Here is a 16,386-nt window from a genome sequence, read left to right as displayed (position 1 = left end):
CGGCTACGCCACGCTGTGTCCGAGTAGCTCTGCCAGGCCACCGTTCCTGCGGCCACGGTGAGAGGAGAAGCCCCAGCGACCCAAAACCCACAGTCCTGGACAGAGTCCCCACGCCCTTCCCGCTGCGCGAGGACAAGGAGGCCCAGCGGTCCTTCGGGATCCGAGCCTTCTCCGGTTTCCAAAGCAGCTGCAAACCCGCCCCACCCAGGCTTCGGGACCCAGGACTAGAGTCGCCCCGCGCAGGCGCACTGAGGCCGGAGAAGGGGGGGGCCGGGCTCGCTGGGCCGGCTGCGGGAGGGGCAGGCTGCGGGAGGGGCGGGGCGGGGCGGGAGGTGTTTCCGTTGCCTGGAGTGGGCAGAGCGCAGCTGCCTGGAGCCACTTCTGTTCGCATCCCTACACTACCTTCCCCGCCGGCGCCCCGCGCTCTGCCGCTCCCTGGGAGGTTCGGGGCACTTAGGTCCCTCTTTCACCCTTGGGTGAGTGCTCGTCTAGCCGGGGGTGGGGGCTGCGTCCGGAGAGGGGAGCCGCGGGGAGGCTCGGTCTGCGGCTCGCTAAAGCGGCGGTGTCTCTCTTTTCTTGCAGTTTGGCATCACCTTCTCCTGACCTGAGCAGTCGCCATGGCACAGGTATGACCGTGCGCCCCCCGCGCCGCGCGCGCATTTGCCAACTTTGTAAGCTGTGTCAAGGGAGTTCTAGAATTTGTCCGAAAGCCAACAAAGTTTAGGAGTAAATGAAATCTGCCTTCGAGAAATCTGCTACACCTTTCCTGTTTCTCCTCCAGTCCCCCTCCCTCCCTTTCCTGTGTCGCTGGCTTCTTTCCGTCCAGTGCCCGCCAGAACCTGCTCCGAAGCAGCCGGTGGGGCGCAGCAGCCGGTGACGTGGCCGGATTTGTGTGCACTCCCTTTTTGTGAGTGAATGTGTAAAATCCAATGAACCTAAAATTAGAACCAGAACAGGAAAAGCTCTTAGCGGTCAAGTGAGCCGCACGCGTTTTTTTCCGTGTCTTTTTTTTTTTTCTTTCTTTCCACGCCTGCCGTCTTTATTTCCTTTCTTCTTTGCTCTCCTCTTCCTTTCCCCCCGCCTCCCTTCTCTTTTTTGCTCCTCTCTTCCCCTCCCCTCCTCTCCTTTCCCTATCTTTCCTTGTATTATTTCCATGCTACGAGTGGGCATGGCTTTTTCCAGTAGAGCTCTTGAGATTTTTCCAGTTGCTCAACACAATTTTACTGAAAGGAACTGTTCCTGTAGGCACTGCGTCCTCCCCCCTGCCCCCCCGCCCCACGCAAAAGATTAAACAGAAGAGCTGCTTTTCTTAAGTAACTCGTGGAACGAGTTCTAAAAATTGAATTTGCCTTGGGATTGTTTCAGAACGTGATTACCTAATATTGGTTTTTTTTTTTTTTTTTTTTTTTTTGTTGTTGTTCTTGACAAATACAGGAAAGAAACATCATTCATGTAGTAGTCTTTAAAAACAAAGACCGTGTTGTACAGTATTTTGTGAATAAAATATCAGTCCTAACAACTCCAACGCAAAACTAATTTTACAGATCTTGGCAATCAATCTGGCTTGTCAGATAATTTTTTTAAAACCAGGAGTTTGGAGTTCCTGGGTGGCTCAGTTGGTTGGTTGTCTGCCTTCTGCTCTGGTCCTGGTCCCCGGATCTGGGATCCAATCCCACATCAGGCTCCCTGCTCAGCGGGGGTCTGCTTCTCCTTTTCTTTCTCTCTGCCTCTTCCCCTGCTTGTGTGCTCTCTCTCTCTCCATAAATAAATAAAAATTTAAAACGAGTATTTTAACTCTCAGATAGTGTCCTCTCTTTATACTCTTCATTTATTAAATCAGATTAAAACAAATAAACAAAAAAACCCGCCAAACATGACTGACTTATCAAAATTGAGTAAGGTTTCAAGGTCCTTTCCAAGAGAACATGGGAGTATTATGAAGACCTGGTAACTTTATTAAATTTATACAGTGTTTCCATTCTTACTTCCTCTTTTGAACTTAGGAAATATTACAATAAACCGGTTCTCATATTACTTCAAATGGAAACTTTGGTATAGGTTCTTCCCCTCATAAAGGATACTTTTATGTGGAACTAACTTTCCTTCACTGGGTTGTTTTTCTTATCTTGATATGCTGGTGTGGTGATGTGAATGATGACTGAACAAGCATCAAAGAACAATTCCCTTTATCCTTGCTCATTTGGGTGTTTCTTGTATCTCTTTCCTAAGTTGACCCAGTGATGTCTGAAGTTTTTCAATCAATTCCTTTCAATTATATAGACTCCAGATAGCACAAATTAACATGTTTTCCAATTATGGACATTAATTATTTCAAATAATGAAAAGTATAAAGGCTATTATATACACAAAACCTTGGAGAATGGTGGTTTGCATTATAAAATTGGGGGCATGATCTCTATCACAGTAGAACTCCAGTATTGTTTCCTATCAAAACCACAGTTGTTAGTCATCATAGAAGTTGCAAGTAATGTTAAGAAAGATAGATACAGTGTTGCATTTTGTACTTTGTTATTAGTTCTCCTTGGAAACCATGGAAGTAAAACATTTTGTTAAAATGTTTAACATTAAGATAGAGTTTTGTTTTTATACTCACACATTTGATGGGATGCAGAATGCCCCCGTTAAGAACTTGTACTTTTACTGTCAAAAAATACCTTGGACCCCAGTGTAATGGTAGGAAAGCTGAAGTAGTTTCAGTGTTAGGTTTCAGATGGTTTCTATGGTAGTATGTTTTGTTGACCTGTGGTTATGGGAACCAGAGACCTCCACTCTGTGGCTCTCTGTAGAGTAGTGAAATCAGATGCCTCAGACTTAGAGGTGCACATTTCAGCCATTTAGACCGTATCATTAAATATTGTCTCTTACTTATTGAAGAATGATAATGTATACTCCCACAGCAGTAATTTTTCATGTTTATAAATTGTACTTTCCATACCAGTGTTTTGTCTTTTTACTTGATCTTGGGACCATCCTGCTAGTCATAGTCTACAAAGATCCATCAATCAATTATATATGTAGCTCTTGGGCATGACCGTCTTGTTAAGAATTTAAAGAGAAAGCATTGACTTACTGATCTTTGATAGAGTTTCTATTTTTATACAAAAATATTATTAGGGATATTTTATACTCCTGTGTATATTTATAATAACATTTTTGCTTATTTGCTATATAAATTATACATTTTAAAATCTCATAATTCATATCAATATAAATTCTTAAAATTTTACTTTGATGATGTCAGTATAGGGAGACAAAGTCATAACAGATACTGTGAGCTACATAAAAAGTGATTTATATTATCATGGTGAGTAAATAATTCAGAGCTGTGATTATATAAATGTAACTTTTAAAAAAATTAGTTTTTAGGGTCATTTTTCTCAGTCTGACTTAACCATATTTTGGGTTGGATTTCTTAAACTGAATTCTGACCTATTTCTCTCTTATTGCTTAACTTGCTCATGCAGGTTTTTAAAATCTCACTATTTAGCTAGAGCCAAATTATTTTGCAGATACTCTAATTTATTTTAGGTACATAAAAGTACATGCTGTACTTCTGTATTTGGTTTGGAAAAATCAGGAGTTGGCTGTATTTCAAAGATGAATGATCCATTTAATACATTTTAATTCAATTCGAGTCTGTATAATTTTCTTTCAGATAACAAAACTTTAAAAAGGTAATTCATGGGGCGCCTGGGTGGCTCAGTGGGTTAAAGCCTCTGCCTTCGGCTCAGGTCATGATCCCAGGGTCCTGGGATCAAGTCGGGCTCTCTGCTCAGCAGGGAGCCTGCTTCCTCCTCTCTTTCTGCCTACTTGTGATCTTTGTCTGTCAAATAAATGAGTAAAATCTTAAAAAAAAATAAAAAGGTAATTCATTTCAGTCTGTATAATTTTCTTTATGATAAAACTTTAAAAAGATAGATTTTGGGGTGGGGCACGTGGGTGGTGGCTCAGTTGGTTAAGTGTCTGCCTTCGGCTCAGGTCATGATTACCTAATCCTGGGATGGAGCCCTGCCTCTTTGGGCTCCCTGCTCAGAGGAGAATCTATCTGCCCCTCCCCGTCCTCATGCTCTGTCTCTGTCTCTTGAATAAATAAATTATATATATATATATATATATATAGAGAGAGAGAGAGAGAGAGAGAGAGATTTTAGATAGATTTTGGGCAATCTGATTTTAGCTTTATAATATTGTTTATAGAGTTAATGTATTTAAATCAGCAAGAATGTCATGAAGCAAAATCAGGCAACATAATTTTCACTAGAAACTTCATGAACATCAGATTTCTCTCCTCCATACATAAACTGTGCAAGGTTTGATTAGGAATTTCTTTGGTTGGTTTGAAATCATTGTACTGTGATAATTTATAAAGTGCCTGTGCAGAACAAGCAGGATCAGTGTAAATAAACAGATTTGAGATGAGGTTCATTCTAGAGGAGTTGACCAGATATTGATTGTATCTTTTCATGCCATTCACTTTAAGGTCAAATCTCTCCTTAGAGATCTCTCTTGATATCTTAGATCAGGATTACCTATACTGCTTTGGGTTAGTGTCTCTCAGTTCCTGATACCTCTGAGTCTTGTTTACATTTTGAATGCTGAGAAAGAACTAGATCCAAAACCGCTTGGCTGCTTGGCAAGCCACTGAACAATTCATTGGCTTTCAGCAAATCTTAATTCTCTTGTCTAGATCTGGTCCCTTTGGACATAGGTTGGGAGCTAGTGAGAGTTGGGCAATCTGTGGTTTTCTTCTTTCAGTGACTTGGAAATTTTAACATCATAGAAATATATTTTTACATTATAGATCAATTTCTGAAATAAGTTTTATTTTTACATTATAGATCAATTTCTGAAATAAATTTTATTTGTATGACCTGTATAGTATTACAAAACTTCACAGACGCATTAGTTGATCTTTACAAAAATTAGTGCTCGCAGGACCTTTTTTTTTTGAACCCATCTTTTCAGTTTAGTAGTTTATATAATATGTAAACCTGTACGCAGTTGATTTAGTGGAATGAATGTGTATTCCAGTTGGTATCATTTCTCTGGACACTTGTTCTTAACTGTTCTCTTTATTTCCCATTCATGGGTACAGTCATGAATATATGAAGCTTTTGAGTTCCCACTATGCATCAGGTATTGTTAGACCGGGAAAATAAAAAAGGAAATGGGACAACAGTTTATTGGTATAACAGATGCATTGCTATGTCCATTGTATGCATTATTTAGTGCTTACAATACAGTTTTAGAAATCAGTATTACTATTTCAGTTTCACAGAAGAGGAAATTGAGGTCAGTCACTTACGTGGCAGTGGTCAGATGGGACAAGGAGGAAAGGCATTATATGTAGAGGCAACACCAGCAAGAGTGAATGCTCAGAGGTATAAAGGTGTTTTGCCTGGCCAGGAGCTGCAGACAGTACGGTATGGATGGAGTGAAGCTGTGGTCAGGTGGGGAGATGGAGCCCTGCCTGGAAAAGGATGCCAGAAAGAGCAGAAGAATATGACCCATTTTGTAGGTAAGAGGAGCTGTCAAAGAGTTTTAAGTTGGGGTGTGCCATGGTTAGATTTGCATTTAACCAAGATCACCCTGGTGCCAGTGTGATGTTGCATTTCTGAGGGCTGAAGAGATCGCATGGTGGTGTGGGAGGTTTGTGGGGGGTGGGGGGAAAGGCAGGAGAGAGAAGCTGGATATTGGAAGACCACTTAAGAATCTGCTGCTATGATCCCAGTGAAATCTTAAAGACAAACTAGGCAGAGACTGGGACTGCAGATAGGAGGGGACTGTTGGAACAGTAGGCAGGTTGGGTGCAGAAGTGGGGTGGTCGTTGGTGATGAAGGCTCTGTCTGGTCAGGGTCAAGATGAATGGCTTGCTTGACTGAGTGGTTGATTTGTGTTTTTCTCTGACAAAGGAATACAGGTTTGAGGTGCGGGGAAAAGATTGAGTTAGTAGTGGACTTGTTGAATTTGAGTTCCTTACAAAACATTTAGGAGGTGCTGTCTTAGTAAGCAGCAGGGTATATATGATCTTTAAAACCTCTTTCATCTCCGTAGGTCATTTATTTATGGTTATTTCTCTTCCCACAACTAAAATTGATTTGAGGCTAACGTTTCTACCTCTGTGTAGGACCAGCCGTGTTTATTAGATTTCTGTCCCTTGTTTAGGTACAAAAGGAAATAAAGTTGTGAATCCCTGCACACTCTTCTCTAATATGAGAAATCTATAAGCTTGTTTTCTGAAGCATTGGTGAATGAATTGGTTAGTGATACAGCTTTTCAAGTACAATTCATAGAATGCCCAGTTGAACAGTTATGTAAAACAGAACCCCTTGCAACCCCCAACCCCCACCCATACCCCAGCTCAAATGTGTACTCAAATGTGAAGGCTAATGCATTTGCCTACCTTAACTAACTCAAGGCATCACCATTATTCATGGACCGCCGGACTTAACGTTTGTTGGTATTTGCCAAGGAAAGGGATTCTTATGGTGGCAGGGTGTCATAGTCATGGGAGAATTAAAGAAACAACAAAAACCTAAATCATACTGACAAAATCTTTATTTTGTTATCAAAACTTCTTTTCTACCTTTGCACATTTAACTTAAATGTTTATAGTGATACTTTCCCCCTGATGCTTGGTTTTAAAAAAGGGACCAGATAATGGTTAAAAACCAATTTGACTTTAAGGCTTTGAACTTAACTTTCACCTTTTTTGATAGATTTGGAGCAAGGGTAAGAATTAGGTCTTGAGATCTTATTTCTGACCCCCTGTCATTTGTGTTTGTACCCCTCAGTCCTCTTGGAGATTCTAGGGTTTTTTTCCCCTGATATTTATTTTACTTTGCAACTTAGATCATAATCATATCATGCTGGTTTTGCCCTCTTTTCTTGCTCATTTTATTTTTCTTGGCACAGTGATATTTAATTTTTTTACTTTGCTCATCAGTGGGAGCAAAGATTTCATTTTTTAAATGAAATTAATGTATTGATTTCATTAAACTGGAAGATGGATTCAAAGAGGGTTTCTGTACCTTCAGGAAAGCTTCAGTTTAAAAGGTTCCAGACAGGTGAATGTTTTCTCATCTTTAAATTTGAAGTTCTTATTTCTGTTGTTGTTTTCCGGTTTCTTTAAATTCTGTCTAGAAAAGCAACCCTTCACATGTTTTTGGGCTTAATTGTATTCATTTTATTTTGGCATACCTAGTCCTTGGTGGTAAAGAACTTTCTCATTTAGGATAAATGAACAAAAAAAGCCAACAAAATTATAGAGCTAGAAGAGTGGATAATTTTGAAGGTGAGAGTTAAAAGAGTGAATTATATGTTTTGGCCATGTATGGCCTGAAAATATATAATAATGCCTTTGAAAAGGCCTTGGTGGCAGGGAATGAAGGTAACTGAAGATGACCTCAGCATGGGTGAAGGGATCTCTACCTACTCATAGTTGGAATTACCCTGGGCAGGGTATAAATGTTTAACTTGAGGCAAGTGGATCTATGGGAAAAAGGAGAAGCCCTCTAGTATGAGTCATGGAAAGTCACATTTGCCCAGTGCAGATAATTTTATGTGGGCCAGGATGGGGTTTGGACAGGATGTCCAAACAAGGTTTCTGCCCTTGTGACTCATGACTGTGATTCACTTCTAGTCCTTTACTACTACTATGTGGCTTTGGCTAGCTTTGACGGTGACTTGGATCATGTGGAATGTAGCACGTGTTTCACAGTTTCTAGAAAGCTCTCAAAAATACAATCAGCAGTTATTTCTTCTTCATAGTGAGTCACTGAGATTCTGAGGAGACGCCTCTTCCTTCCATTTTTCACCTCATTTCCTTCAGTCTCAGTGGTCAGATGTCTTTTTAAAGCAAATCTCTCTAGTCCCCCCTGTTCTTAACCTCTTGATATACTAGCAACTCCATAGCCTGTAAGCTGGAGAAAGTATGTTTTTTTAAAGTGAGTTTTTAAAAGGATGTTTAAAAGAAAACCAAACAAACCATCATTTGTAAAATCGGAGTTCATGGAGATGCTCACAATTGACTTTTTTGGTGTTCCCCAGTCAGGCTTTTACCACCATCAAAGACCTCCTCGTTACCAAGTCCAGTGGACCCTTTCACTCTTACCTCCTGTTTGACTTCTCTGTGATACTGGCTTTTCTTCCTTTCTTCCTGGAACATTTTCCCCCTTTGGCTTCTCCATGCCATCACACTCTTTGGAGATTTTGTTTTTGGGAGGCTGTGCAGCATCATGATCAATAGTCTGCAGTCCCATGGCCTGTCTTCAGGTACTGGCTCCGCTGCTTGCTTCATGGTTGCTTGGATGATTCCCCAAATCTTCCTAAGCCAATGTGTTTCTTCATCTGTAGAACGAGATGATCTGTGGGAAGCTCTGAACACTGTGCTTGGCTCATTGCCACACTGAGCAAATATTAGGGTCTCAAACCAGGGGCTTGACCCTGAGATGGAGACCTGAGCTGAGATCAAGAGTTTGAATGCTTAATCGACTGAGCCACCCAGATACCCCTTAGCTGCCATTCTGATTGTAGGGGACCTTCCCTTCTTTGTTGACTCTTCCTAACATTGCCTTTTGTGATAGGCTCCTCATACAGCTCCAGTGACCACCTATGTGCTCTGGTAACTGACAAAGCCTGGTTCTTTTCTGTATGCCTACTGGGAGAAGTGTAAGACTAGTCATTCTGTTCCCCATCCAAAAAAGGAGTCATCCTAATTGGTTCCCTTCTGCCTTGGTTCTGTTACTCTCTGTCTCTTCCTTTCTATTTCCACTGAGGCTCCTGACATCGATCAGGTCCTGTCTTCTTTCCGTGTTAGTGTTTTTACAACAGCCTTACTGTCTCCACTCTTGCCCAGTCCATTCCGTTGTCTCCACTGCTGCCCCAGTAATATTACTGTGCATAGTCGACATTGTTCTTCCCTACTGAAATGTCCTCCAGTGACTTCCCTTGCCTATGGGATGAAGTTGGCACTTCTTCTTCTTCTTCTTTTAAGATTTTATTTGAGAGGGAGAATGAGAGAGAGAGAGAGAGAGAGAGAGAGAGAGAGAGAGAGGGAGAGCATGAGCATGAGAAGGGGGAGGGTCAGAGAGAGAAGCAGATTCCCTGCTGAGCAGGGAGCCTGATGCGGGACTTGATGCGGGACTCGATCCTGGAACTCCAGCATCATGACCTGAGCCAAAGGCAGTTGCTTAACCATCTGAGCCACCCAGGCGTCCTGAAGTTCACACTTCTTAGCATGGCTGTCCAGCTACTCCTCCCCTCCCTCCATGACCACCATTTGCTTTTCTATGCATACTTAATGTTCGAACTCTTAATCCTTTGTTCAGAGCACTAGAATTTTTCATTTTTTCATGTTTTTATGCATGCTGGATTATACCTTCCTGTACTTACCTACTTTTTTGAACCTGCCTTGGAAAATCACAGGCAACTTTCAAGACATTTTCTGGGAAATTTTTCTGGTATCTTTTCTTTCCATTCTTCCCAATTCAGACCCTTCTTTATGTGTGTATGTGCCCTGATGAAACCTGTGTGTGTGTATACTCTGCTGCACTTGATTATTTACGTGCCTATCATGTTCTCTTGACTTTTAGAGATCATCACTTTTTCTTAGTACAATACTCAGCATGTGGAAAGCATTCTAAAAAATGATTATTGAGTGAATGAATAAACCGACAAGGCACTGAGTTACCTGTTGTGTCAGTTCTAGGTTCTCACACTGAGAGGACCTGTGGTATTTATTCATTTTTCATGATGACATATTGGTGGTGTCTTCCTAATCAATTTGAAGTGGTCCTATGAAATAGGGAAACTGCAGTTTGACCTGAGAGATATGACATTCCCGATCTGTGCCAATTTTGGAGGACAGTTTTCTCAAATCTTATCAATTTCTCTCTCGATTTACTATTCCTCTTGATTATGTTGAACCATATGAAATTGCCAGACAGATTTTCCTTGTAGGTCACTTTGCTTCCATGCATTTATAATAAAGCACACATGATTATAAACCAGACAAGTGTTCTCAGCCCTTCCTCACCTTGTAGCTGTTTTTCCCTCAGTTGTATTTGTTTTTAAAAATTTTTTTTTTAAAAAGATGTATTTATTTATTTTAGAGAGAGAGAAAGTGTGTGTGTGAGTCCATGTGAACTGGGGGAGGAGCAGAATGAGCAGGAGAATCTCTTCACAGGCTTCTCACTGAGCACCGAGCCTGCCCTAGGGCTCCATCTTGTGACCCTGAGATCAGGATCTGAGCCAAAACCAAGAGTAGGATGCTCAACCTACTGAATCACCCAGGCTCCCCTCTGTAACAGGAGCTTTGAAGGACTTCAGAAGCATTTATTAGTGAAAGTTTATGCTGGGATCCTCCTTTTATCATAAGATAAAAATTTAGGACTCAGTAGTCATAAAGTCTTCTGATTCTCAAGAACTAATGATACTGCAGATTTTGAGGGGAAAGCCTTAAAATAGTTTGATGATTAAAAACACTACATGTATTATAAAATAAGCATAACAGGAAACCTTATGAAGAATGTCTTCCAATATATTTTTACAAAGTTCTTTTTTTTTTTTTAAAGATTTTGTTTATTTATTTGTCCGAGAGTGAGAGGGCACAACCAGGGAGAGGGGCAGGCAGAGGGAGAAACAGGCTCCCTGCTGAGCAAGGAGCCTGATACGGGGACTGATACCGTTCATGACCGGAGCTGAAGGCAGACGCTTAACTGAGCCACCCAAGTGTCCCTACTTTTATAAAGTTCTAAGTTCAGAGATTTGGCATGTGAATTACCAAATATCTTTTTAGGCTTTACCAGGTTATCTTAAAAATCCCTAAGCAAATATAAGGAAACAGGACTAGATGAAAAGTTACTTAGTAAAAATACCGCTTTGAGTTGAGTGCCTAGGGCAGTGTATCAGGTTTCAGTGAAGGTTCAGCATGCTCCTCGATCAAAGTGGCAAGAGACTTAAATGGAAGAAATCCTGCAAGGAAGTGCCTTCTGTGAGTCTGGGGGTGTCACCGGGCTGTGGACACTGGGGGCAATGCCCAAGGGATGAAGGCCGTGGGAGCCAGACCTTCCCATTGATGGTATTGCAGGTGGACCAGAATAGCTCATGCACTGAATTGGTTCTGCTAATTGAAACTATAAGCGGTCCTCTTTCCATTTCAAATGGGGTTATCAAATTGTAAATTTATTTAAAGACTGAACATGATATAGAACAATGGCTTGCTTTGTTATTATTTGCTTTGTCGTATGGGTCATACCATGAATAATACCATGTTGTGTTTCCTTTCTCAGGTTCTTAGAGGTACCGTGGCTGCCTTCCCCGGATTTGATGAGCGGGCTGATGCGGAAACTCTTCGGAAGGCCATGAAAGGCCTGGGTAAATTCAACCCTCCTTTTGTTCTTAAAAAATAAAACAAAACAAAACAAATGTCAAAACAAATGTCACAACAAATGATGTTTGTTTTTCCAAACAAAATTCACTGATTTACAGTAAGGTTAATTTTAGAATATTTTATCTGAAATGTATAAAGAGAGAGAAGATACATGAAGGCAACAAAAGAGTATGACTTATCATCCCTAATATTCAATGTCTAGAATTGAACAGGAAGTTAAATTTGCCCTCTTTGTTTTTTAGCTTTCAGCTTTCCCTGGGACGTAGCTGACCATGTAGATAAGCAGACATTCCTGAGAGTGAGCAGCTCTGCAGGGCTTTGTCCCTTTTGCCCGATCAGGAGTCTAGTTCTGCAGTCTCTTCTCTTTCCCCAGTCTCCTTTTCTTTCTTATTTTTTTTTAAATTTATTTATTTGACAGACAGAGATCACAAGTAGGCAGAGAGGCAGGCAGAGAGGAGGAAACAGGCTCCCTGCTGAGCAGAGAGCCCGATGCGGGGCTCAATCCCAGGATCCTGGGATCATGACCTGAGCCGAAGGCAGAGGCTTTAACCCACTAAGCCACCCAGGCGCCCCCCAGTCTCCTTTCTAGCCACAGATATATCTCTCATCTTGAGGATTTCTACAGAGAACTGGTCCTCTGTCCTTAAGCTGCTTCTATACTAGGGTTCATGAATGGTGATCCACCTTCTTCAAACTTGGCTCTGACCCCTTCTCTCTCCATTCTGCATATCTTGTGAGATTTCCTGTTGTAGCAGGATTAGTGTTAGCTTCTGGCCGTGCACTCCCTTCCTTAGTATCCAGCCCACATGGTCCGACTTCGCTCATGCTACCGCTCCGTGTATTCTCTGACCCGGACATGGTAGGTTATCTGCTATTCATGAAAACTCTGTATTTTCCTCTGCTGAGCTTTTCTCTCATTTTAAAAGCCTGTCCTCTTTCCTTGTGTCGTTGCCTGATAAAACCGTTCCATCCTTCCTGTCTCTTTTGGGTGTCACCTTCTCCATGAAGCCTTAACCAAAACTCCTTCCACCTGTTAGCTAAGGGAACCTCCTCTGAAACCCTGTTCAGCACCTGGGCCTCTCCTGAGGCACCTGTAACATTCTGCCTTAGTTCAGAGTTGACTATGTGTTTTTGTATTTTTTATGCTAAATTGTAACTTGAAGTCAGGATCTCTTTCTTCTCTCTTAATCTCCCACTTAACACCTGCCTTGTGAATATCCATTGTTTGAGTAACTCTCTGTTGCGAGAAAAGCTAGGTGCACTAAGTTTTTAAAAAGTCAGGAATGTTTTTTTCTACCTACTTCACAGTACATCAGGAACAGGGGATAGCTTATATTAAAAATATAACATGTTATATGTTGGACATTTTATAGTTCAATAAATTATTTAATAAGTCTATTTTATCAGTAAGGAATCAAAGTGACTGGGATGCTGGTCTCAAAGGCTATTGAGACAGTGGGCACGTGGGAGCCAAGATATAATTCTTCGACCATAAATTGCAGGCACTGATGAGGACAGCATCTTGACTCTGTTGACCTCCCGAAGTAATGCCCAGCGCCAGGAAATCGCCGTGGCTTTTAAAACTCTATTTGGCAGGGTAAGACTCCACTTCATCCTAAGTTAGAATGTGAGAGCCCTGATATGCTGTAAGATTAGTTGGAACTCTATGAGTATTCTTTTGTAAACATTATTTATTCTATTATTCTGATTTTACTGTTCCTTTTCTCTTTTTAAACTTCTTAATTATCAGCTGTTGGTTTCCAGTGCTCACCCAGCTTAGCCCCATAATTGTTTTTCCTTGCTTGATGCTACAGAAGGGCCAGAAAATCCCCTGGTGATAGCTGCCTGTCTTCTTGCCTGCTTCCTGCTCAGGACTGTGTTATTAGCTATTTTCTAGATGCAGACCTGTATGCTAGTCTGTTTTATTGTGACATAGCTACAGTCTTGGTTCCTTGTGGAGTGGTATTTTAATAAATGAGTTTTTAGTTCATTGATTTAAATGCTCTTATTTGAGTAACAGCTCAAATAAAATTTGTTACTTAAATGAATTACTGTGTGTATGAAAAACTTAAACATAGTCTTGTTACTCTGAAATTTTGTGTTCATCATTTAATTAAGAAACAAATGCACAGCAAACTAACAAATAAAAAGAGTATTCTGAACATAATTTCTGGTTTCCTCTGTGTTGAAACTGAAATGGTTCGGGCAGACTGCGTTTCTTCTCATAATTTTCTACACAGTTTCTACATGGTAGCAGCTGTCTCTCAGTAGTCAGGAGCGTAATTATAAACATAATTCATTGTGTATTGGAATAGCAATAGATATTGAGAGAAAAAATTGTTTTGTAAAAATTCATTTATGATTTTATTTTGGGAAAATTGTTTTTTAAAGATACATGTTTCTCAGAACCAGTGTTTTTAAAACTATCTTTAACTGACTTTTGTTCATTTTTTAACTGTTGAAGTTCAGAAAAACGTTTCTTAAAAATGAATACCTTGACCCATAAGTGTCTTTGTTTTAGCTAAAGCTTTAGGTCAGCTGTCAAAAGTACATTATTCAAACCTGGGTTTTTGTTTAACCTACATGTCTTTTTTCTACTTGGAGATGGCAACATAAATAATTCATTTGTGCAAAGGGCTATGCTTTATATTTAAGAATACTCCCCTTGAAATTACTGCTTGCTTAACAAATTTGTGTTTTCTGTAATTTAGGACCTTCTGGATGACCTGAAATCAGAACTGACTGGAAAATTTGAAAAATTAATCGTGGCTCTGATGAAACCTTCTCGCCTTTATGATGCCTATGAACTGAAGCATGCTCTGAAGGTAAAAGAATTAGTAAAAGGAGCATTCTTGTCATGAAAACTATTATTTTGTGTTGGTAATTACACTTAAAATTTTTTGAGTTATTTCTGTGAGGGTTTCTTGAGGACAAAATTGTGTAGGAGGCAATAAGAAAAAAAGGAGGGAGAAAATGACAAGTGCATGATATAATCTTTTTGTATAGTTAACTCAGTAATAGTGGCTGTTTAAAATTTTAATATTTTTGTGTAGCTCTTTATGTTTTATCTTCATGCCTGTTTTCTGATTTTTGAGATGTGTTTAAAAAATGTTACAGGTTAAGTATTTTATCTTTTAAAATAGAAAGTTGCCCGATTATGACACAGTAATATTGTTCATCATTTTAGGAAAAAAAAAAAAACTCTACAGAGAGAATTTTCAGATAGGAAAGATTTTTCTAATACCCTTTCTGTCTTTCCTGTACTTCTAAATACTAAAATAGTATATATAATACTAAAATAGTAGCTGATAGTCTTATTGTAATTTCATTGTAGCAAATAACTAAATATATATTCCCTTGACTGGTGTTTGGAATATTGTATAACTATGACTACATTGAAGCATTTGTTTAGACTTATAGGACAGGAAGTAGTACAATCAGTGGTAGATTTTGAACGGGCAAAATGAGATTCAACAACAAGGAGATAATACAACAGGGATTCTTACTTATGGAGTGAAAAGAGAAGAGAGCTTATCAAGTTAGGAGTTTTTCTGTGCTTATTCTCTTCATTTTCCTATAGTGCTGCTTTTGGAATAAACAAAACCTCAGCTTGTTGAAAAGGGGCTTTTTGTGAAGTACTTCTGAAATGTCAGTAGTAATTTAAAATCTGCCAGAGCATAAACATAGGTTTTTCAGTGATTTTTGAAAAAGAAACAGAGATATAAAGAGAGTAAGCCTTAAATATGCCATTTTTAAGAATTAAGTTCAGCTCTATCCTTGCTTGTAGCTTCTAATTTAGCAGTGTAGATAGACTTTTATCATCAGAAAAAAGAAAACCAACTAAAATTACAGTTAACCTTTGAGCGACATGGGTTTGAACTGTGCATATACTGATGTTTTACAGCGCAGTATGGTTACTATATTTTCTCTTCCTTATTATTTTTTGAATAGCATTTCTTTTTTCTATCTTACTTTAAGGATACAGTATGTAATACATATAACTTATACAATATGTGTTAGTCAGCTGTTTATATTATCAGTAAGGCTTCTGATGAACAGTAGTAGGTTCTTAGTAGTTAAGTTTTTGGAGAATCCAGAATTATATACAGATTTTCGACTTGGAAGGTGGTCATTGCCCCTAACTTCCACATTGTTCAAAGGTCAGCTGTACTTTCCAAAAATCCAGCAGGCATGTTTCAACTCCTCTGTATTGATCTAGTTCCTAATAACTAAGCAATGCTACATTTATTATTTACTTTGGCTCAGAACTGGAAATTCCATGGAAGACTTAATTTGAGGGCCGGAGCTTTATTCTTTGAGATACAATTGTTTAAGTATCAGTGCTTCTCTGTGTAAATTTCTATAGTTTTCATTTTTACTCTTTCAGTCTTTTTAATTTCATGTTTCATTAACATGTTTTACTTTTAAACTATTTAGAGTGAAACTGATAAAATTAAAAATTTATATGATCTATTATGTGTCATATATCATGTACATATAATAAATATTTTTCATTAGACAAAAGGATAAAATTGTCTTTGGAGAGCAAATTAATTGGAAATTTTTTATTTCTGTAACTAATACAACTTGTATACAAAGAAGTGAATATTAACTTGGAAAATTTATATGTTATATTTATGTAACTAGGCAATTTGGGTAATTCTAGGAAAATAACTCTTTAATCTTATTGACATATGTTCTCATTAAAAACAAATTTCCAAACAGGGAGCTGGGACAGATGAAAAAGTACTGACGGAAATTATTGCTTCAAGGACACCTGAAGAGCTGAGAGCCATAAAACAAGTTTATGAAGAAGGTAAATGTTTGGAATTACATTTCCCCTTCATCTCCACTGTCACTTTTTACTTTTGTAAAGTGAGTGCAGTTCATAGTTATGAGGCAGGCCGTTTGGGATTGCTAAATGAATGAAGGAGCAAATGAATGAATAAGCAACGTTTATGTGTAATAAGCTT

General features: G+C 39.3%; 1 protein-coding gene across 1 annotated transcript in view; it reads left to right on the top strand.

Moving 5' to 3' along the window:
* Window positions 1-315: 315 nt before the first annotated feature.
* The window catches only part of ANXA5 (annexin A5), a 28,863-nt gene continuing 12,792 nt past the window's right edge, over window positions 316-16,386 (top strand). Inside the window, exons 1-6 of the mRNA XM_013053930.2 lie at window positions 316-476; window positions 583-626; window positions 11,313-11,397; window positions 12,916-13,010; window positions 14,125-14,238; window positions 16,139-16,229. Of these exons, the coding sequence (XP_012909384.1) occupies window positions 618-626; window positions 11,313-11,397; window positions 12,916-13,010; window positions 14,125-14,238; window positions 16,139-16,229 (394 nt within the window). The 5' untranslated portion in view covers window positions 316-476; window positions 583-617. The remainder of the gene's footprint in view (window positions 477-582; window positions 627-11,312; window positions 11,398-12,915; window positions 13,011-14,124; window positions 14,239-16,138; window positions 16,230-16,386) is intronic.

The sequence above is a fragment of the Mustela putorius genome, unplaced genomic scaffold, assembly GCF_011764305.1.
Source record: "Mustela putorius furo isolate JIRA1106 unplaced genomic scaffold, ASM1176430v1.1 tig00000721_pilon_pilon_pilon, whole genome shotgun sequence".
Taxonomy (NCBI): Eukaryota; Metazoa; Chordata; class Mammalia; order Carnivora; family Mustelidae; genus Mustela; species Mustela putorius.
The sequence above is the reverse complement of the archived record's forward strand: the minus strand, read 5'-3'. Positions and strand labels throughout refer to the sequence as shown.